The 22,562-nt window shown below is 41.0% G+C and overlaps 1 protein-coding gene across 3 annotated transcripts in view; it reads right to left on the bottom strand.

The window, feature by feature from the left end:
* The window catches only part of LOC147696974 (multidrug resistance-associated protein 1-like), a 547,338-nt gene that overhangs the window by 164,558 nt on the left and 360,218 nt on the right, over positions 1-22,562 (bottom strand). For all 3 annotated transcript variants that reach the window (XR_015299277.1, XM_086934056.1, XM_086934058.1), the window contains 6 exons: positions 16,834-16,960; positions 12,363-12,539; positions 11,087-11,254; positions 10,521-10,707; positions 6,377-6,452; positions 418-478 (listed from right to left, as the gene is read on the bottom strand). Coding sequence is in view for 2 of the 3 variants with exons in the window: in XM_086934056.1 (XP_086790182.1) it covers positions 418-478; positions 6,377-6,452; positions 10,521-10,707; positions 11,087-11,254; positions 12,363-12,539; positions 16,834-16,960 (796 nt within the window). In the remaining variant the exon portion in view is untranslated. The remainder of the gene's footprint in view (positions 1-417; positions 479-6,376; positions 6,453-10,520; positions 10,708-11,086; positions 11,255-12,362; positions 12,540-16,833; positions 16,961-22,562) is intronic.

A 22,562-nucleotide genomic window follows, 5' to 3' on the forward strand; every position in this document is an offset into this window, starting at 1 on the left:
CTACATAAGCAGAGAGTAATTGAAGTTGCATGCTTGTAGCCATGTCATCTCCAGGATATAATATTTAAAGCCCATCTCTAGCAATAATTTCTTTTATGTAAACTGTCCTATGTAGGAGACCACTTTTGAGAAAAGCAGAATTAGGATTAAAAACCCTACACGGTTTTATGATCTGATGCTTGTTCAGGAGGAACTGAATAAAATACATAAAGAACTAGCAGGATGTTCTGGAATATGTTTCCATGTTTTAGATGTATTTCTTTCTTGTAGCTGACATTCACAGTACACTGAAGCCCCTTTGAAATATTAACTGCTACACAGATTCAATCTCACATTCTGGGGTGCACCGTGTCATTACTTGATGGAGTAACACACACACCTATGCGTTAAATGAACAAACATAACTTTGCTACTTACATTTCCAGTTGCAATTGTTTCTTTTTTCATTGCTGGCTGTTTTGCTTGGCTTAGTGGTGCACTACAAATACAAAAAACACATCCTTCAGTTCACTCACTGCTAGTAAATGGTGGTGATGAACGCATCTGCCAACAATTTTCAATTTAGCACCTACTAAATTCAAATATAAAAGTTGCGGCTCAGCATTGATACTGAACGAAAATAACAAAAACCTGGGCTTCTGGAATGTATAATGGGACTAAAACTATGTGTGGGTACCTATGAGAAGTGATTATTACTCGGGGGCTTGTGCAGTGCTTTAAATGGGGTTATAAAAGTGCTGGTACTCGCTATTTAGAGTCCCTCTTTGCTCCTGAGAAGTGCCAGTACTCCCCCATTAAATGTGTTGCAGGAGAGGTGTGAAGTGCAGCTACTCACCATTTCAAATGAATGAAGTGCAGATACTCTGTACCGGAAAGTACCTGCGCATTTAAACCACTGACCTCATGCACCAAAGAGCCTTGTTACAGTGGATTTTTTGCATTGCAATGCAAACAGTCTAAATATTTGTTGTAAAAGGGATTCTTAAAACCCGTGCATTTGCACGCCAAAGCATTTTTTCACAAAGGTATGCAAATCATCCATGCCAATACTATTAATAAAATGGTAACCTGAGTACAATGGCCTGTGAAAAGTAGCGAAAGCTGAAATGGAGACCTGCACAAGACTGCATATCTACATTCCAGCACTTGCACTCGCACTGCATTGCAACCCCTGTATTATTGTGGGTCAGAGGTCCCAATACCACAACAGCGGCTCTAACTGAATGAGACAAGTGGGGAATGCAGTGCACTGTGTGACATTGTCAGCACTTCCTGATTTCTTTTTTTAAAATCGGTTTTATTAGTTTTAATAAACAAAGCAGACATTTACATCACAATTCTCCGCTTTTTTAGTCTTTAGCCACTCTTTTGCTGTATATAATTTCGTTTCTTACGTGGACTTAATTTGTGCATAATAATTACATTGCATATGTTAACTTGTGTCATCTAATTCTAGTTGTATGGTGGTTATGGGTGCCAATATATCATCAATGCCAGTGTTTTGCTTCTGCAAATCACACAACATGGAGTCCCAGTATGTTGCAATTGGGATTTTACAAAGGCCAAGTGTGTCTTCTCCTGCAGCGCAACACTTTCCGCTTTAGCCAATACCTGCAAGGAGTGTTTCCAAGCCAGCACCTTACGGGGTTCAGGGGCCTTCAATCTTTTAGTAATCAATCGTTTCTCCAGTACAAACCCCGGAGCGATAAAACAAGATTTCACTTTTTGACTTTTGCTCCTGTGATTTATATGTAATATACACGTACTGTACGCTCTGCACAGTGTTTCAGGGTATGTAATATTGTATCAATCGGAAGCGCCTGTTCCACGTTACACTAATACGACCTTCTAATACAGCGGCCCACTCATAATCTGTGAAAGGATGCTGAAGATCCCCCTCCCAACTCTGCCGCAAGGGTGACAGTGCTATCGCTGTGGGATGCCTAGGATGTGGCAAACCATTTTGTGAGGTGTCGGCCGAGCCCCATGACATGTAGGTATTGTATCGTTAAGTGCATTGGGGGTACCTGGGCCATGTCTCTCCAGTATTTGCTCAGTGTTGCTATGATTGCACGATGCAATAGGAACTGACCCGGTTGGAGTCTATCCAGTGGCGTCCCTATGGGGGTGCGGGGGGTTGGGACGGCATGGGGTGACACCATCACCTGGGGTGACAGTAATCACGCACCAGGTGATTGGTGTCACCCCAGGTGATCGTGGTTAGTGGGACAACGCGGCTGCAGCTCACTGACGCTGCGAGCCTGGACTACGCGGCAGGAGTTTAGAGTTGACTGACAGCCTGCAGGTAGGCCCAGGGTAGCGCAGCTGCAAATAGTGCGCATGTTCTGTTTTCTGGGTTGAGCCGAGGGTTACTTCATGCAGCAACCCCCGGTCTCCTGCTGCCATTGCAGCGTTGTGATTGGCGCGAGGGAGGGAGGCTGCTTGAAGCCTGCTTTGAAAAATCACGGCAGACCAGGACCGGTCAGGAGTGTTGAGGCGGCGCAGAGCTGGACCAGGCGGTAAGGTACGTTTTTTTTATCATAACAACCCCCCCTCCCCCCCGCCAACCACGACCCCAGCTCCACCCATGCCATTGCACTCCGATGTCGACAATAATGTAGGAATGTTAGGCAGTGTCAAATCATTTCGCTACTCCTCCCTTTCCCTCACACATGTACCCGTTAACACCCCTCTGCCTGTCTTTCCCGCCAGTCGTGAGGGGGTGACACTTTTACCCGCACTGGGTGACACCAACCCTAGTGACGCCACTGAGTCTATCCCTTTCAACCAGCTACGGCACCTTCACAATATGTCTCTGATGTCATAATTCCCCCCTTCTTCCCAGTGATGTTGCTCCAGAAACACAATGGTTGAGGAACAAAAACAACAGAAGCCCCTGCTCTAGGAAGAAAGTAATTGGAACTCAATGGTTTCTGTTTGGGGTAACATTAGTAATAAAAGCACATCAACAATGTTACAAAGTCAAGACCGATGTATCCAGAAAGAAATTTATAATGGAGTAGAATCCTTGTTATGGAGAATACTTTATTGTTCCTCTTGTTGTGGCCAACACGTGTTTCATCGCAGGGAAACAAGCTGCGAATCTTCAGGGCTTTTTTCGATGAAAAGCCGGGATTTAGTGATGTGGCCAAAAACCCATGTGGGCGAGAGTGTGGCGAAGGCGCTTTAAGCGCGTAGTTTAGTTCGTACCTTATTGGCCTTCGACAAACGGCGCCGGGAACAACAAGAGGGGGAACTAATCTAACCAGGTGTACCCGCCTGTCTTTGCTGTTCAAATGTTACAGCTGCAATCTTTTTCTCCTCCCGGTTATGGCCCACTTACGAGCCCAATAAGGTACGAACTAAACTACGCGCTTAAAGCGCCTTCGCCACACTCTCGCCCACATGGGTTTTTGGCCACATCACTAAATCCCGGCTTTTCATCGAAAAAGGCCCTGAAGATTCGCAGCTTGTTTCCCTGCGATGAAACACGTGTTGGCCACAACAAGAGGAACAATAAAGTATTCTCCATAACAAGGATTCTACTCCATTATAAATTTCTTTCTGGATACATCGGTCTTGACTTTGTAACATTGTTGATGTGCTTTTATTACTAATGTTACCCCAAACAGAAACCATTGAGTTCCAATTACTTTCTTCCTAGAGCAGGGGCTTCTGTTGTTTTTGTACACTTGTGTGGATTTCTGATCCACCTTTGAGCGGTTACGAGGGATTACCGCCCGCCCCATTGCCTGGAAAACTAATACCTAACAACCCTACAATACCCTACGGTTACCCGGCTGTGCGCCTTTCACAATCTGGAATACCTCAAACCCTCTCAGCAGATCTACAATGGTTGAGGAACCTCAGGGGGTGCCCAGTAGCTCTAGCGCAGCAGGTGCATATGGTTTTGTGTCCCATGTGATGTATAAGCACCTGCAGTAGCAGAGATATGCAACATTGAGCAGCAGCGGGGTTGGCGCCTTCTCCTTATTACGAGTGAAACAAAGTGAAGAGGGCGCGAAGGACCAGGGCGGGTAGATGGCGCTGTGTTAGTTAGTTGACGCCTGGAGAACCACCTGGCCACCCATTGCACTTGCACAGCAAGATAAAACTGCTCTGGATTGGACGGTGCCAGTCCTCTTTGATTTGTCGGTAGGTAGAGCCTCCGAAGGGCCACTCTGTTATGGGAGTTTCCGCAGATGAAAGTCCGAATTGCTCCCTCAAGGTTTCGGAAGAATGGTGGTGGTATATATAAGGGCAGGTTAGTGAAGTAGTATAGAAGCTTTGGCAAAAGTACCATTTTAATCAAGACCACACGGCCTGTAACCATCAGAGGGAGTGTGTCCCAGAACAACATCTGGGAGTGAATTGATGTCATGGCTTTACCCAGGTTGTCTTAAATAGGTTCTCTTGCTGATGAAAGATTCATACCCCAAGGTATTGAAATATGTTTGTCTGCTATCTATATAAGCATTATTAAGCGTGTATCTTGGGTTGGGGCATGTTGTATCAAACGGGTATAAACACGATTTTGACGCATTCACTTTCAACCCAGACAGAGCAGTAATAGCATTTAATAGCACCTACGAGGAGGGCTTGTGAACAGAGCTTAAGGCACCGGCACTCATTGTTTTACAAATTAAGCACTTAGGAGTTTAGCAGATAACATTAGAGTTTTCCTCGATAAATTTCGACAGGTCACACCTGCCGAAACGTATTGGATTAAAAATATCGAATAATTATGCAACATGCAGGTTTTGGTCTGCTAAGCAGAACCTGAACATAACACTAATTTTTCAGATTTATAACTGGGATATTTATCAATCTGGATAACAACGGACCCAATGGAGCCAGAGTTTATCAGGCCTAATAAATATCACCCAAAAGACAAGGCAGCTTTTACTGAGGGCCAAAGTCCTTTTTTGCACGAATCCGGTGCTCTGCTAAATAGAGGAAATATCTTCATAGTTTTGTAAAATGTTATCTTGCTTGTGACTTAAAGAACGGTAACTCAACAAACCCAGAAACAAAAAAAAAATAATTGTTTCTTTTCTCAGCCCTACAGAAAACTCTTTCTGCAAAGTAAAATAACCAACTTATCACTTCTGAACTGGCAAGAAGCCAAACAATTGTCACTTTTTAAAAGGATGGCATTGCTGGTTTAGGGGCATTTGCTATGAATGCTGTGGGACTATTCACAAAGGGACTCTGCCCTAGAGTTAAAAGTTCTTGAGCTCAGATGTCAGAACCTTGAGGAACCCTGGTTATATTCACAAAGGGACTCACTGATTTGTGCTGAAGGTCTATATTTTATCCTGGTTATGAGATCTAGGTTCAGTTTCCAATATTTTTGCTGACCTGCTACCAAGGCGAAAGATGGAGCAGAATGGGCTGAGTTTGAGCAGCTGACATAGGCTGTTACTTAACATAATACCTAGCAGGAAAAAAAGTAAGGCCAGTTAAAGGCAACAAAAATGAATAATTTTCCCTTGATAGCATTTAGGTTAAATCTGTTGGGGCCATTCACCCGAAATCAAGATTCGCTATCTCGAGTTCCGAACTCAACCTGTGTCCTTCTGACTTGGCCATAGCAGATGTAGACCTACTTCTTTGTATGTAAAACATACGCTTGGACTAAGGTGCCTGCACTCTGCCAAGAGCAAAGAACCTGTTGGCTATGGAAAATGATGGGGTGTGGGCTTTCCACATCTGTACGTTTTTCGGTTCGACTCCATATAGAGATATAGAGAAGATTCATGTGTTGCATGCAGATTCGGCCAGGAACAACTACTTTTAGATTCTGGACAACTTGTAGCCTTGACTATTTCTTGTGATAGTTTTGGAGGCTTCTTCTGGTGATAAGGTTAATACTGAGCGTAGGGACTAGTTGTGGAAGGGTAGACGCAGTCCTCTCCAGAGAGAGGAGGAGATAGCCGTAATGAGAGGAGGAGATAGCCGTAATACATGAAATATTGATTTTTTGTTTGTTGTCTCTTCATTTTCCATTTCCTTCTCTTTGACCTACCAGAGCAGCGGTGCATATTGGAACAGGACTGTGCAGGTTGTAAAAAGCCCGTTTTGAAATCTAAGCTGCTGGTGTTTTTGCACTTTGGTGTACTGTGAGTACATTACGGTGAGGCCAATAGCATGTCACCTGCTTCTTGCTAGACCATCAGATGACGCAGACTCATAAAAAGATTTAATGCATAAACACATATACTTTACTTTGCACACTGTTCCGCATCAAGTTACTGACTTCATTAAGAAGCATATTTTTACGTTCTAGGTGTGATACAGTGTGGTGTTGATGGCACCAAAACAGCAAAACCTACAACATTTCTTTAAGGATCTGTGTGTTGTGGTCGGTACTTGCCCATGTTTCACGAGCACAGGATCTTCGTGTTGCTTCGAGGGGCTTGGGATTTTCTGGACTTCTTTCAGACCACCTGCTGTACGAAAAGTTGAGCACGTCATTATGGGCAATGGTGTGTTAAACGTGTTGAAAATAAAATATACACACAGATGAACTACATATTAATTGCACATCTGTACTTTATCTGTACAATAAAGAACAAGATAAGCTTAAGAGAAAGAACCCCTATTCTGACTAACATCAACAATCGAACAGATACACTCTCTGGTACTGTGGTTTGCCCCAGTAGAAGAGGGGGGCAGAGTGAAGCACAGCACAATTATTGGCTGAAATTTATTTTTCAGTACACAGATACAAAGGTAATAGAAAAATACATTAACTGCAATATGTCCCATGATCCTTCACAATCAAAACTGCTTCTCTCGGCAGCTTATTGGTAACCGTTGGGACCCCAGATTGTTGGTAACAGTGATTTGTTAATGACAGGTACATGAATCGTGAATCTATAGAAACTTCTATGTCGATCCTTATTAAGAATACGCCAACAATAAGAATACACCAATCATTTTCTGTCTGTATTTGCAATGAAGCATGACATATATGTACAGAGCTTTTTTTCTCAATGAGCAGGAAGATCTCATCTTAAAACAGATGATGTTAGATTCAGACCTACTGAGTTAAGAACAGCCTCAGACGTTTACTGTACCAATATGATACATGGCCTTACTATAATGTGCTGTGCAGCTTCTGGACTGCTTCAAGAAAAGGTACACGAAGAGTTTAAAGGACAATAACTAATATTGCAAATCAGACAGCTTTCTGCTACCAAAATGCTGCCTTTTGATTGGCTCCTAGCTGGTCGATACCTACCCAGGAGTTTCACAGCTACTACCCAATTAAAGCCTTCTGGGGAAGCCACCGGAATGTATCGCTTGCAATATTCCAATGAAAATGCAAATGTGCCGATTAGCATGGCACCTGCATGTTGGGTTATAAAATAATAGGTTGCCAAAATATGGTAATATTAGTATTGATTACCAAATTATGGATAAGTTAACTAACTAAATTTAAGTACAGATTCACAAAATTTTTCTCCACATAAATCTATCCTTATTAAATGCATATATATTTTAAAAGTATGCATAGGTTGAGTTAGAAATACTAAATCAATACTTACCCATATACACTTACATCTAGGATAATATTGTAGTTGATATTTAGTCTATGGTACTTTGAAGGTACACTATATTTGAGATGGATATTCTGACACACAACGTTCAAATAATGCTCTATGAAATACATTTGTGAATTATATATCACCATCAAAACTACAAAATACAATCCCAATTGAAGACACTATTCCTATTAAGAACAACACTACACCTGATATGGACATTTTCTTGGTCTAGCCAATTAAAAGTCTTAACAAAGCTCAAGCTCCATTTTACCACTAATATCAAAAGAGGTCATTTAAACATGACTTATTGTGTCCCTACATACATCATTTCAGTGTGAAAGAATATCAACCTGGGCACTGACCTGCTAAAAAAGTGGAAGCCTGGATCCTGTGTGCTGACCAGGATTTTACAGATCCAGAATGGTCTTATATCATCGTACAGGAACAAGATAGTCAGACAACAAGCAAGCAGGCCTTGCTTGAAATCCTTTACTCTGGGGCACAATGCAGTTTGGACAGCATTACTTCCCTCTTACATGTACACATGATCAATCTATCCTCTTACAAATACCTTCCTATATTATTTCATAAATTCCATCCTTGAAAGCATACATAATATTTTCTTTTGGGCAAACTGCCCAACTCCCTCCAAATCTGCAATCAATGCTTTTTACGAGGCTTCCCTTTTCTCTTTAGCACTCTACATCCTGCTACCCTCTAGTCTGTTCGATTTTCACAATGTTCTTACTTGCTAATAATATCCCCTCTTCTCAACAGAGACACATGGCAGCAGGTCTCTCAGTAAGATTTCTTTAAAACCTCTACTGCTCAGGAATGCCCAAGTTTAAAGGGCTGTGCAGGTAATTCATAGCAGAGACAAACAATGCCCTGTGAGAGGTACAGTCTTCACAGAGCCAGAGATCCATTAGTCTTTGTAGCAAGTGCACAGGTTGAGGGCTTTGCATTCAGTTGGTCCACAGGCAGAGAACCATCCTCGACTGCAAGTGTTCCTAGTCCCTCTCAATTAGGTAAGGGCATTGAGGGGCTCCCCTGCATTTGCTTGCCTCGCCCAGCCACAGCCAGTCCAACCCTCTTCAGATCCCTACCACCAATGACAGCAGGTGTGAAGCTCATGGACTTTCATGGTTCGATAGCTTACGCTGTTTGGGTTACAGCTTGGCCTAGATGCTTTAGTAATGTAACAAAGCAAGTCTTGCATAGGCGATATCTGACATTTTGTTTCTGCCACCAGGTGGTATGTGGGTGTCTTGTATGTATATAAGCACTTACCCTAGAGGTTAACATCTTCCTAAGTATGCCCATAGTTAGAAACAGGAGACCTTTGGAACGTACTGCATAGCCAGGTGAAGCTATCCTATACACAGAATAGCAACCATTACTATAAACATTAAGTGAAGTCCTAATAAAAGTTACCACTTTCTACAGAAATCTATTGACCATTGGCAACTTCCACCAACTGCAGAATGGATGCATTTAGCAGTCCCTGTCCATTAGATCACAAAAACTTAAAAAGCAACCCTCTTGCTTCCAGCCCCTGGTCCCATGGAATTAACTTTGTGGGTGGGGGGGCATAGAAGAGATAGAGATGAACTATTCTGGGGGTCAAATCAATGCTGCTGCATCACCAATCTATGCTGTGATATTCCAAAACCATCCCATGCACAGACCACCCAATTTCCTCATGTGCAACAAGAATCTGTCGTATACCAGTCTAAGCTATGATGTTCCCGAAGTATGCCTCTTATTTCAGAGAATGACATGATGTTATGGAAACATACATAATACCCAAGTTGTAAATGTCAAGAATTGCCGGAGATATCTTCCATATTCCAGTATGCGCCATCTAAGACACCACACCCCACCCCTTTGTCAACACAAGGATGTGCTTCATGCATGTGGTGAAAGACTGTATCATATGGCAGTCCAGTGATCAGCATCACATGCCTAGGTAGCCCAGGAATTCCTGTATGTCTGTTGATGTCATGATATACCACTGTGCGTTCCCATGTGCAGCTGAATGTCATGATTTTCCACAGGTCTCACTACATATGCCTGGCAATGCCATGATGATGCCTAGGGATCCTACTAATTTGTCATTAAACACCACAATGTGCTCCAAGTGCCAGAAAAGATCACCATGATATGCATATGGTATGCCACTCAATAACATGTTGTACAATAGGTATCTCCCTCATAAGCCAGAATTTAAAGGTTCCACTCTGGTGGGCACATTTAGCATTATTTCACGCAAATTGGTGCAGCAAGGGAACTTGCTGTTCTGCATTGTGTGAAAGGGAGAAAACAGAAATGCTCCATATTTACAAAGATACGGAGCACTTCTGATCTCTGCTTGTGCTTCTGCGGTGTGTGCTGCCTAGTGTTGACACAGGCACGCTTGCCCCCACATTGCGAAGGGGCCTGCATTATGGGCAGGATTCTTTTTGTGCAGGAAGGTACCCCTTCCTGCACAAAAACAATCCTTAGAAGCAGAATACAGCATACATAGAAACAGGAAGTATCAAGGAGAAATAAAGATATTTCTCCTCATTAAGCCTCTGTCAGTATACACACTATTATGGAGCAAACCCGGTTTACAAGTCTTTGTACATCTAGGTTTGCATCAAAATATATGGGTGGATGCATGGTAATGCCCATGCTCCACATATGTAATGCCTATCCAATGCAAGGTAATGCAAGGGAGCACAATGCACTGTGTACTTTGGACCTACTAAACAACACAAACAAAATGGATTTGCATGGCTTAGTAAATGCCAAATTGATTTTGTGTGTGTTATGGATGTGCCATAAAAGTGACGCAACTCCTACACAGAATCATAGTCAATCTAGGCCTGTGATTTATATAGTCCCAAACCAACTCAATCCCTTTCCTTTCACAGTCACCCCATTACATTTTTTGTTTAGATTTTATGGCTCTGCTTCTCCTACCTTTAGTTTCAGGAGTGTGCTCGCTTCCTTTTTCTTTATTGTAGGTTTGAATTAACTCTGCAAAGTTTTTCTTCATGTAAAGCAGCTCCTCATAAGTCCCCATCATTGATATTCTGCCTTCTTCCATCACAATAATAAGGTCTGTTTCGGGAAGGACTGTTAGGCTGTGTGTTACCAGAATACGAGTCTAAAAATGTGTTAAAAGGCAAAAAACATAATGACTAGTGTATCTTGCAATTCAGTAACACTTAATCTTTGATCCCATGCTGTGAATGATCAGAGGTCAAAAGCGTAAAACAAATATTTCTGATACAAAACAACACTGCTTCTTCTGAGCTGGATGATAATAATACCCCCTTTCAGACACATAATCACATTTCCTTATCCATATTGTTAACTGTGTATCAAAATACATTATACATAATGTGGCTCTTAGGTCAGCAAACCAGACCACAAAAGCTTAAACACTTCACTCAAAATGATTTGATCTCCCCTGATGTTGTTGCTTTTGGTTCAAAAGTGTATTGTTTCCTGTAAAGTGGTAAAAGGGGGTCAATTAGCCATACCTTATTTCTTAAAAGTCCTGTTGGTCCAATCAGTTTCTCAAAAAGGTGCTTCCCAACATGAACATCTACAGCTGACAGCGGGTCATCCAGTAAGTAGATGTCGGCATCACTGTAAACAGCTCTTGCTAGACTTACTCGCTGCTTCTGACCCCCGCTTAAATTTACACCCTTTGAAGAAAAAAATATTATTTGTTTTAAAATATTTCTTGAGAGAGGTGATTCCAGTGAAGAACGATAGAACAAACACTGTACTATTACTGACACAATCTCAGAAATATTATCAATATTAACCTTCAACTCAAGAGAAAACAAGGTTATTCAGAAATTCAATTAGCCAACAACATAACAGTAAGTAATCAGTAAAGCATGATGTACAAACCAGTGATTGGATTTACAAAATAATTTTGCCAAACAAATGCACATCACGATTAAAAGTAATGACAGAGTAAAGGATCATGCAAAGCTATCAATGAAGGTTGAAAATGATTAAGGATCTGAGAGAGAAGACACCATAAACACGAACAGAAATTGGTGGCAAGTATAGCTATGGTCAAAAACTATCATAGTCATATCCCCGCAGTTCACGGGGATGTTCCTTTTTCATTAACCTTGGACATAATTTCTTGCCTCCCAAAAAATTTACAACTACAAGTTGAACCATATGGCTGGTTGTGGAGTAAAAATTGCCATGATCGAATCTTTCTTATGTCATTTTCATTCAGAGTTGACTGAAGCCTTCAGGCTCTACCCATTCATTTGTGGTGATGAGTGCCGGTGGGGTACACAAGCACTTATTTTTGGGGAGAAGGGCTCTTTTGGTCCCTTCCTATGGGTGGAAGTTCGTACACCTGAAGGTTTCCCGGAACCACTGCTTGACGTTCCTTCCGGGACAGAGAATCATTTCCCGTTATGCAGGGGCTTTCAAGGCTACTTTCCACAATGGAGCAATGCTCCAATCAGCAATGTATCCCAAACTGCATATGAATTGAAGATGCTCGCTCTCAGAGCATATGCAAGTATGTTGAAGCAAGGTATTTACGCACCTACAGAGCATACGCTTGTTACATAGGTGCATAATACAAAGCCATGAGGATCAAAAGTATGCAGATTCAGAAGTACCCCCTCTGAACCCCCAATAGACTTGAACAATTTATTTACCACACAAAACACATCACTGGAATTGCTTTTAGAACTAAATACATTTGAATTTCCAAATTTTCCTTGAACACAAAAAGTTGATTACATTATCATTCAACAAAAACTGTATTTCTCTCACCCGCTCTCCAATTTCAGTTTGATCTCCGTTTGGTAATTGCTCCAGATCTGGTAGTAAAGCGCAGGCTTCCATTACCTTTTCATAAAAGTGTTTATTCAGAGATGAGCCAAAAAGAATATTCTGCTGCAAAAATGCATTCTGTATCCAGGCTTGCTGCGAAACATATGCCACTGAGCCCTACAATAGCAGAAATTGTTTTGAAAAATGTTATTTGGATAGTTGAATGGAATGATAGGACATCCTAGATACTGTTACCACCCCACAAAGTATTGCCTGCAAACAACGTTACTACTTGTATACCACATCCTTTATGTTAAGACAACAGAGTCTGTTCAATTTGATGTTATTCTGTGAAGTCTTATCTGGAAAAAAAGGGAAACTTCTGCCAGGCAAGATTCAGTACAGCTCAGTAGGCAACTGGAAGCAGTTTGACAGAACTCAATTACAGAAACCGGTTTACAGTGAATGATGATAGTAATAGACTTGTAAATGTAAAATGTTCAATATCATGAAACAAGGAAGCAATTGTATTTGTGCAAAAGACCTGTAAGAGACTACTAAAGTAAGTTAGAAATTATTGGAAATACTAGAATGGTAAACATCTTAGAAACTGAAGACTTGGAGTGCTACATTTTTTGTTCATTTATACAGTATTTTAGGTGCAAATATATGCTAGATTGTAAACAAAACACACACAACTATGCCACATATGAGGCGAGAAGTGTCTCTACAGAGAAACAAGACCATAATCAGGTTCGTCAATGTAGCAGTGATCCCTGTGTTTTACACATTCAGAGAGGCATGTATGGTAAAATAGTCAACCCAACTGCAAGATAGTTTATCCAGGCACATTAAATCCTTTCTTGAAGCATAGTACCTGTAAGGGGTATTTGAAAAGTGTGCTAGAGGTGTGTGAAGTGGATGGTAGGAAGCTGAAGAGAGGTGGGGAAAAGGTGACACCTCAGAGGGCGATGTTTCAGCTCATTTCTTGAATGAGGGCAAGGACGTATATTGTTATTGTGTAAGAAAAGGTAATGAAATTCCAAACTTTTGATGCATAAGAAGGGAAACATTACATCAATGTACACATTTTATTGCATATAGAGGTCTTATGGAGAAGTGAGCCACCTAGGTAGAAGATCCACCTGAAATATCGGATGTTTTGTGCCAGTAGCATAGGAGTAATTATGTTTGATCAAAAACACACATAGTTCTGCCATGAATGGGGAGACAACTGAGTGAGATCAATATATTATAAATGTTGATACCTAGTTTTGGGGGGGGGGGGGCAAATGCACCCTTGGGTTGATTGTTGTCATTGCATTTTCCTCTCTTCCAAGCCTAGCAAATCTGTGTGTACACTGATCTGAAACACACTTAATCTATACCGCTGAGAATCCCTTGAGAAACCGTATCAAGATGTGGAGTCAATATTGAGAACAATAGTCATATACAAAACTGCTACAGTGTGCATGCCATCTACCTGATCATCTGCCTGTGCAGGTTGAAACACATTGTAATGACTACTAGAAAAATGAACCCCTGGCTAGCAGAACACTGCAGCAACATTTGATGCAAACATAGCACCACAAAAATGGCAACACACTACACTTCATTGAATCAATGGAGGATGGTGTAAAATGGATCCTGATTGAGAAAATGCACCATCAGCAACATCACAGAAGACCCTTTTTCAAAAAGAACAACAATAGATTTGCAAACTACAGGCCTAAACAAATACATCCTAAGGCATCAAATCAGATTTTGGCATCCCACTCCTAGTGGGTCTCTTTTCTTTTCTAATAAATACTTTAAAAAATGCAGGTTAGTGCAGCATCCACTTTACAAACAGAATTACCAGTACATGCTATTGGCAATTGTTTTCTGAAAGATGACCTGAGGACACACTGACACAATTGTGATATTATGCCTGACTGGTATCATACGCTTGTATTTTCGTCCATTATTAAACAAACGCAACACACCCTAGGTGGAGCTGAAAGCAGTAAAAATAAAACAGAGTGAAGAAGAGCATTGGCGAACAAACAAATATTCACATTTAAGAAACACAATTGGAAAGTAAAGCCATTTTGAGAATATGCATTCAACATGGCATTGGGCAAAGATGGGGTCTAGTGCAAACACCAGATGATGCATTAGCTACATCTTCCCACACACCACATTCCACCTGGTCAAATATGAGCTCTAAGAAGAAGCACAGGGATGATCTTCCCCTTGCTTGACATAGGTAGAAGAGACATCCGGGCCATGCTAGCAGGCATTACTTAATTTACAGAAAGGTAAGAAAGCAAACGCTTAGCAATGACGATAAAATGAGTACACATGAAGCAGTTCTGCACTAAAACTGCCACCCCCTGTCCACTTCAGCCAGAGGTCTAAATTTGGTACTGGACATGCCTGTTTGCAATTAAGTAATAGACTAGTGGTCAAAACTCCAACTGTTCACTACAAGGCTCATAGTGTGCTCCCTGACTTAAGGGTTAAAATATTTGGATATGCATAAAGCCTGCACGAAGCCTGGTTATGGCGTCAAGACACAAACACTTGTGTGTGAAATTTGCACAATGAAAACAGAGGTGTCTACATGAAACTGATAAACTGTGGTCTGTTCTCCATTACTCTTTTCACAGATATATATTAAGATTCAGAGTGAATGACTTTCCCTGGAGCACCCATAAGTAGTATATATCATCTTTTATAATGTAGCAGGCTTCCTGCACACATTCAAAGAAGGAAGTTGATGAGAGTTTACATGGTAGGGAGTAGTGACGCAGTGCTGTAGAACCACGGACGGACAGTTAAGGGAGAAGAGGTGAACATTAAGGGCCATTAACAGCCCTCTTCTTTTAACTTTGCCAAAGGGAGTCACCAATAAATAGGGTATGATTCTACCTCAAAGCACTTTTTATTTCATAGGTCCAACTAAAACCACAGCCACTAGTACCTCGTGCATGGGGCTTTCACAATAAGATTATGCTAAGAACACCCAATCAGATGGAGGCCCCTAACACATCCCCCAAGTTTGGAGTGAGAAGCAAAAACTAAATGATGAAACCTGCCACAACAGTGGGCGAGGGTTTCTGTTCTTTTATTTAATCAAACTTGTAGAGTTAGTCCGTTGGTCGAAATTGGTTGATTACATTAATTAACATCTGCATACCTTATAGATCTGTCTCACCTCATTGTATGTTGCATATCTTGATAGGAAGGATGGTAGACAGGTCTCAATCACACACCCTCTCACACCTTCGATCATTAATGTCTAAATGTACTGGACCAACAATTTGCTGTATTCGTTCACTTTCGTCATTTTCTTCAATCTCCATTTAGCATCAAACATTAGTTTCATTGCTACCTCCTTTAGCTACCATTAGCATTTTCTTGCTTTGTGTTTTTTCTTTTTCTTACTTCACATTCAAGTCTACTCTGCATTTCCGAATTACTGATCTATTCTACTGTTCCAGAAATAAAATTTACATTTGTAATGCTGGTATTTAAACCCTTACAATTTCTGCTTCCCTGTTGAGTAATATCAGATATTTTCCTAAATGAATGTACTTGTCTAGCACAAAGACTGGATGCTTCTGCAACAATCTCCTTAATCAACTCAACAATATTAGGGAAGAGGATGTAGTTTTAGGGCCAGCAGAGCTGCTGACTTTGGAACTGGGCAATCAGATTAGTCTCTCGGAGTTGGTTGTGATTGTGAGCAAATCAATTAATCTCCCAGAACCGAAAAAAAGACATGGCTGTGACCTTGTCTAATGTAACTGGTGTTCATGTAAAACGCTCCCATATCTTTGGGTCAAGATTGCGCTTTATAAAACTGCAAATTAAAAAAATACCTGTTTTAATAACATCCGGATTCGACTAACCATCAGCAGCTTTCAGGGGATAATTTCCTGTCTTTCGATGGATGCCATAAAATGTCTCCATCTTTCACGACGTGGAGTTCCTGACTAAGTACTGTCTGTACTACTACTTTAGATTCCGAATGTAAATCTCAAGCAATTGCTCTATAAATCATTGAACAATTGAGGAGGAAAACAGACTTACCCATTTTATGCAGTAGAATTGTTTCAGACTATGGACTGAATGCTACTACTTCCATCACATAGTTTTAAAGAGCTAAAAGTTAAATGTCAACTAGCATCATTCACATCAAAATGTCTCGTTGCTTGACCTTGGTGTTTTAAGGCACAACTCGAAAAGTCATTAGCTGTCTAATAAAATTAGATTAATAATTTTACCCACTTAAGTGTAATTGGTTGAACTATAATTAGCTGTCAACAAATAATTACTATGAAAATGCACAGCTGTTTCATAAGGCACCTAATTTGCAAAGTACCAGAAGATGAGAGCACCAATACTAGTTTGAGAAATGGGCTGTATTTATGGCAGGATGTGGAACTCTATGTACAAGTGTAAATAAAAACAGAATGAGCATTACCCTTCTTTGAACAGTCCCCTCCAGCTTCTCCATTTCACCAAGAATAGCTGACAAAAGAGAAGATTTTCCAGATCCAACTTGCCCCACAACAGCAACTAATGAGCCTTCTGCAATCTTCAGGTTCAAACTGTGTGAATTTAGAAAAAACAAACCCTGGTTAAACCTTGTATATATCATTCAAGTAAATCAGCATAGAGCTCCATGGTAAAACATGGATACAATTATGAAATAAATGCGATTAACAAGTGGAAAAGTGTTGAAAAAGCCTTTGAGTAGCTAGAACAATGGCACTTATGACTGAAAAGATAACTGAATTCATACTAGATCATAAAACATATATTTCGCAACAAACAGCCACATGCATCAATCGATTTTGGAGTCGCAAATGGTGCGAATCGCAAAATTCGGCCGTTTGCGATTCCAAAATCACTATTTGGGATGCATCAATGCAAAAGTACAAGAAATCGCTATTTTTTGCGATTTCAGAAAATGCGATTGCATTTAAGGAATGGCATTTTTGCGATTCCTTAAATGTAATGCATGAATGTTTGAAAAATTGCGAATTCGCAAATAGGGGGAGCAAATTAACACGAGGTTGAACCTCGTGTTAAATTGCGAAATCTTTCAAAAATGCTCAAATATGCATTTTGAAAGTGTCATGTTACACACACATGTCCTTAGGACATGTGTGTGTGAAACTTGCACTTACAAAAACATTTCAAGGGCCCCGGGGGGGGGTCCTTTGGACTCCCCTTAGCACCCTTGAAATGCATTAACAAATTGCGATTCGCAAAATGAAAATCGCAAAATGTTAATGCCTTCCCATTGATTCCTATGGGCCTTTTGGCCCATAGGAATCAATGGGAAGGATTCCTTAATTGCGATACGCTAAATGTGAATCGCAATTAAGGAATATTAAGAAATCTCAATTTATTTAGCAATTTCTTGATGCATTGCATTTTGCAATTCCTTGATAGCGATTCCTTATTTTTCGCAATTAAGGAATCGCAAAATGCAATATTGATGCATGTACCTGAAAGTCTCTAAAGCGCAAGCAAGTTTTTGCCCTGGAAAATGCAACAATAATTGTCCCAAATGTAGCCCTTTAAAACATATCATTAATTTACAAAAAATAAAGTCGGCCCCCTGCTCCTCCACATCATAAATACTTTCAGCTCTCATTACACTCTCGGTAAAATACAGCAGGTTTGTGTGCAAGCAGGAAGGCGGTTGAATAGCAGGAACTCCTATTCACCAGCCTCACTGGAGGTTTGTGCCTCAAAAACATGGAGCAGCCTGAGTCGGGGAGTAGGAGGGGACAGAACGACAATACTGTATCCGTTGGAGTTCTAGATGAACACTATAAACAGAAACAGCTGGCCACATGAACTCAAGAAGTATCTATATGTATGTTTGTGTGTATATATATATATATATATATATATATATATATATATTGCATTCAAGAAAGATTCCCTTCCTCAACCTCCTGATGGCGATGAAGTAGGCGCGAACTCCACTTGTACTTGGCGTAAGTAATTTTATTTGCTCACAGACAAAGTCATTACGTGTTTCGACCGGCAAAACTGGCCTTGATCAAATGTAGAAACAGCGTTACATTTACTATATTTGCACCACCTCCAAGTGTAACTTGACCCCGACCAGACATAAAGAAAAGACTCTCGGTCTATTTCAGTGTAAAATGCATGTGGGTCCCAGGCAATATTTATGCTTGTCCTCAATAAACATTTTCAATGCTGTCCTGCTATTAAAAAATTAAAAAAGGCATAATTAAAATATAATTAGTATGAATACATATTAAAAGGATACCATATTGAACTTTTACATTCATGAGAACTTACAGCATCAATGCATTGGGGCAACATCGGTACCAACTCACGGCTTATGTAACCAGGGCATAACAATAACAATACTCATATCAAACTCATGAGCTTAACAGGTTGTCGTTATTTTTCATGGAGTCATTTCTTATTTTGACCCACTACTGGGCTTAAATGCCCCATTTAACAACACCTGTAATTAAAGTTTCACAAAAAAATACATCTCTATAACCGCTATGTAAACCTCTTTACAATACATGAATAAAAAATCATCTCAAACAGGTAGCTTATTATATTATTTATATCGTCTGCCTTGGAACCATCTTAATATGCAGTGAATCCACTAAGACATGACTAAAACCACATCATTTACCAACATAGTGCTAATTTCGCAATACAGTACTGTTAAACCTGTGCAAATATATGCCATGTGCAAACCGTGCAAGAATAAAGTGCTAAATGCTGAATCAATTAATACAGTACTGAAAAAGCTGGAGTGATAAATAATTTAAAAAAAATCACATCTTAAAAAATTCCTTTTTGGGGTATTTCTTCCTTATTTTAAAATCAATAGTACGTTAGATGGTAAAAAACATATAAGCAAGGCTGCGATTCATATTTATATATACACAGTAACCCGTAGTCTTCAAGCCAAGACTTTCATACAGTCACATATTTGGTACATGGCCTAAGTTGCATTAGATGTACTTGACCACAGTGGAACATTTGGAGAACTCCTTATAAAAAATAATGAAGGTCCTCAGTAGTATTCAATCCCGAAGGTGCCTTACTATCAAACTCAATAATCATGCGTGTCTCCAATTGCCTCAATTTGCGCTCTCTATTGCCTCCTCAGCGTAATGCTGGGACGGCATCTGTCACAAAGTATTTAAGAAAGTTGGGATTGTTTTCATGCATAGCTTTAAAGCGGCGTGCTACCGGTTAGTTGGAATCATTGTTTACTTTGGCACGCAGGTGTTAATATATATATATATATATATATATATCTCATGCAGCAGATACAGCTGATCATTAGAGAGTTAACTGCTGCTGGTGTTGAAAGTATTTTTTAGTCTGCATGTCTGAATGCTATGCTGAAATAGATGATGAAAATATTTGAGAACTCCTAGAAAGTTTGCCACCATTTTTGACTTCTAGGGCAGTGGTTCCTAACCTTTTGTCTACTGTGGACTCCAACTAAATCATTACTAGCACCACCACTGAATCAATATGGTAAACCGGGAAACCCACTGAGTCATTACTGGAGGCGGTGGGCCCCGGCCTAAGCATTTTCAATCATTTGAACCGGAAAAAAATACAAAATAAAATGGAAACAACCATTGATCAAACAAATGCACAAATGATACAATATCTAATTTAATTAAAACACAATTATAAAAAAATAACATTTTAATAGGAAGGTTGTAGCCTTTCTAAATTCAGTTGAGGCCACATTTATCATCCATCCTACATTTTGCCTGATACACTAGCACTTCTTCATCCTATAATTCTGCAGATACTAACTTAATTTTTAGCCTCCAATTTCAAATAGCTTTATATTTATAGAACGGTTTAAAATGTTCAATTTTCAGTTTTATTTTTTTTATGTATATACATTTTATTATTCTGTTAATATTACTCAAGTTTATGAGAAGTCACAGACCCAGAGTTTGCTTCGTGGATCCCAGGGGTCTTCAGACCACAGGTTCAAGAACCACTGTTCCAAGGCACTCACCATATTTTCTATGATGAAAAGAACCTCTTCTTTTTATTAATATCTAAAGGAAATGCTTTATGTTTTACAGTTTTGATCCCATCAAGGTGGCTTAAGGTGTGCCACACGTTTATTATATAAATACAGAAATTTGGCCATCCAGTTATTTATTGAACACTATGGGAAACAGCAGTTGATTTCTAGGGAGTTAAATGACAGACTGCTGCTGATCTTGGAGGTACACATTTGACTCAGAATATCAAGCTTTATTATCACTTGGGTGAGGAAAAGCGTGTGAACTTCTGGAGCACCTTCTATAACATTTAACAGAAAATCATGAAATTAACATGTTTCCCACAAACAAGGCTACAATCACATTAGAACACACCAAAATTTCTAAAATTAGAATGGTACCACCAACAATTTATTCATATTGTGACTAAAATCGGTTTCACCCTTTAAATGTGCTCCTTTTTCTCACCCTTTTAAGCAAGGTTTTTGTTGTAACCAGTGTATGTTTATCTATCCTCAACAAATGGTACGTTCCATCCCCCCTCCCGGCCCCAGCCTCTTGGTACCTTCCCCCCAGTCATCCTTGGAATGTTGACCTAATCCTGTCAGTGAGGAGAGCAGGGTGACAACAATAAAGAAGAGTTTACTTACAGCTGGTTCATTTGTCTTCATTACAACACTGGCGACGAGGGGAAGAACCTGGCGCAGGGGGCCCAGCTGTCACCTCCCCTTTCAGTGCTCTCTCCAACCTGTGCAAGAGTGATGCAGTGAAGTTCGTGCGTGGTGAAAAAGTAGTGAAAAGTTCAGTTGGTGATTTCTGTTCGACGGACTGGTGGCCGAAGGATTCAGGAAGGTCTGTCATCTTGTGATTTCAGGAGTTTTACTGAAGGAAAAGCCGTGATAAAGCCACTTGTGTCCATCTATGAGTGACCTCAACAGATATTTCAGCTGTCGAAGTGGCGGAATGACAGTCGGCGTGGTGCTACAATTATTTATGAGGTGCCAGCTGAGCAGAGCGACCTTCGAAATCTGTGCCGTGAGTAAATGAGGGCAAAGGGAGTGTAGCCCTGCTGTCGGTTCGGATCACAGTGCCTGCTGTTCTTTACGTGTTGCTTGGGAGTGACCGTGTCATGGGTGCCTCCGATTGATCACGGGTCTGCGCCCAGTTCACTTGGTACTTTGGTCAAATTTGGTGCCTCGGCGAGCCAGTCGCTATTCCTCTAGGAGTGCGGTTGTCACACGTCAGAGGTTCCTGTCATCGGAGCACCTTCAGTCAGGTTCCCCTCAGAGCGCCCTCGTCAGTGCACCAGTTCGCGCTGTCACATGTTAGAAGTTCCTGTCATCGGAGCGCCTCCCGTCAGTTTCCCCTCAGAGCGCCCTCGTCAGTGCACCAGTCCGCGCGCCTGTTCCTTCAGGGGGCAGCGTGGTTATTTTCAAGGGGGCTTCTAGTGATAATCTCGACAGTGCATTCCTCTACAAATTCCCGGCGCACCAGCCGCCTCAGCACCGGTCCTACTTCCCGGTCCCTGACTAGAAATCTGTGGTAGCGCAATTGACTCTGCCAGTTACTCCGCAATTGGGGGCTGTCGCCTCATCCGAGATTCAACCTACGGGAGACTTCATACCTCTGTGTGGATGACCCGGCCTGCGCAGTTCCTGTTCCGACGGTAAATCCTGTCAGCTTGTCGAGTCTTCAGCGTCTCCCTCAGAGCGGCGCGGTTGTTCTGACGTACCAACTACCTCAGCGCCGCCTGTGGGGCCTATTTCCGGAACATCCCTGTGTCACAGTGCAGAGGCATACACTGGATCCTGACTTCAAGCGGGGGTTGAACTTCTGTGAGAGGACAATTATCTCCAGTCTACTTTCTGTTCGTGCTGTGAACCAAGTGCTGCAGCATTGTGGTGTGAGGAGCGGAGAGTGTGAGAGAGAGCAATTATCGGCCTGCGAAGCTACTCCTGTGTAAGAAGGAAGAAGTGAGAACTACTGGTATCCAAGTAAGAAGGTTGCGAGACTGCTACTCTCACAATCCTATTTAGTTCTTGTTTATTTTGGAGACTGCTCATTTCAAAGTAAGACTGCCAATAGACTGCCGCACTCCCATTACTTTGTGGGTCCCTTGTAAGAAGGTTTTTGGGTGACGTGGGGACTGCTGGGTCTCATA

This window comes from Lissotriton vulgaris, chromosome 8, assembly GCF_964263255.1.
Source record: "Lissotriton vulgaris chromosome 8, aLisVul1.2, whole genome shotgun sequence".
In the NCBI taxonomy this organism is placed as follows: domain Eukaryota; kingdom Metazoa; phylum Chordata; class Amphibia; order Caudata; family Salamandridae; genus Lissotriton; species Lissotriton vulgaris.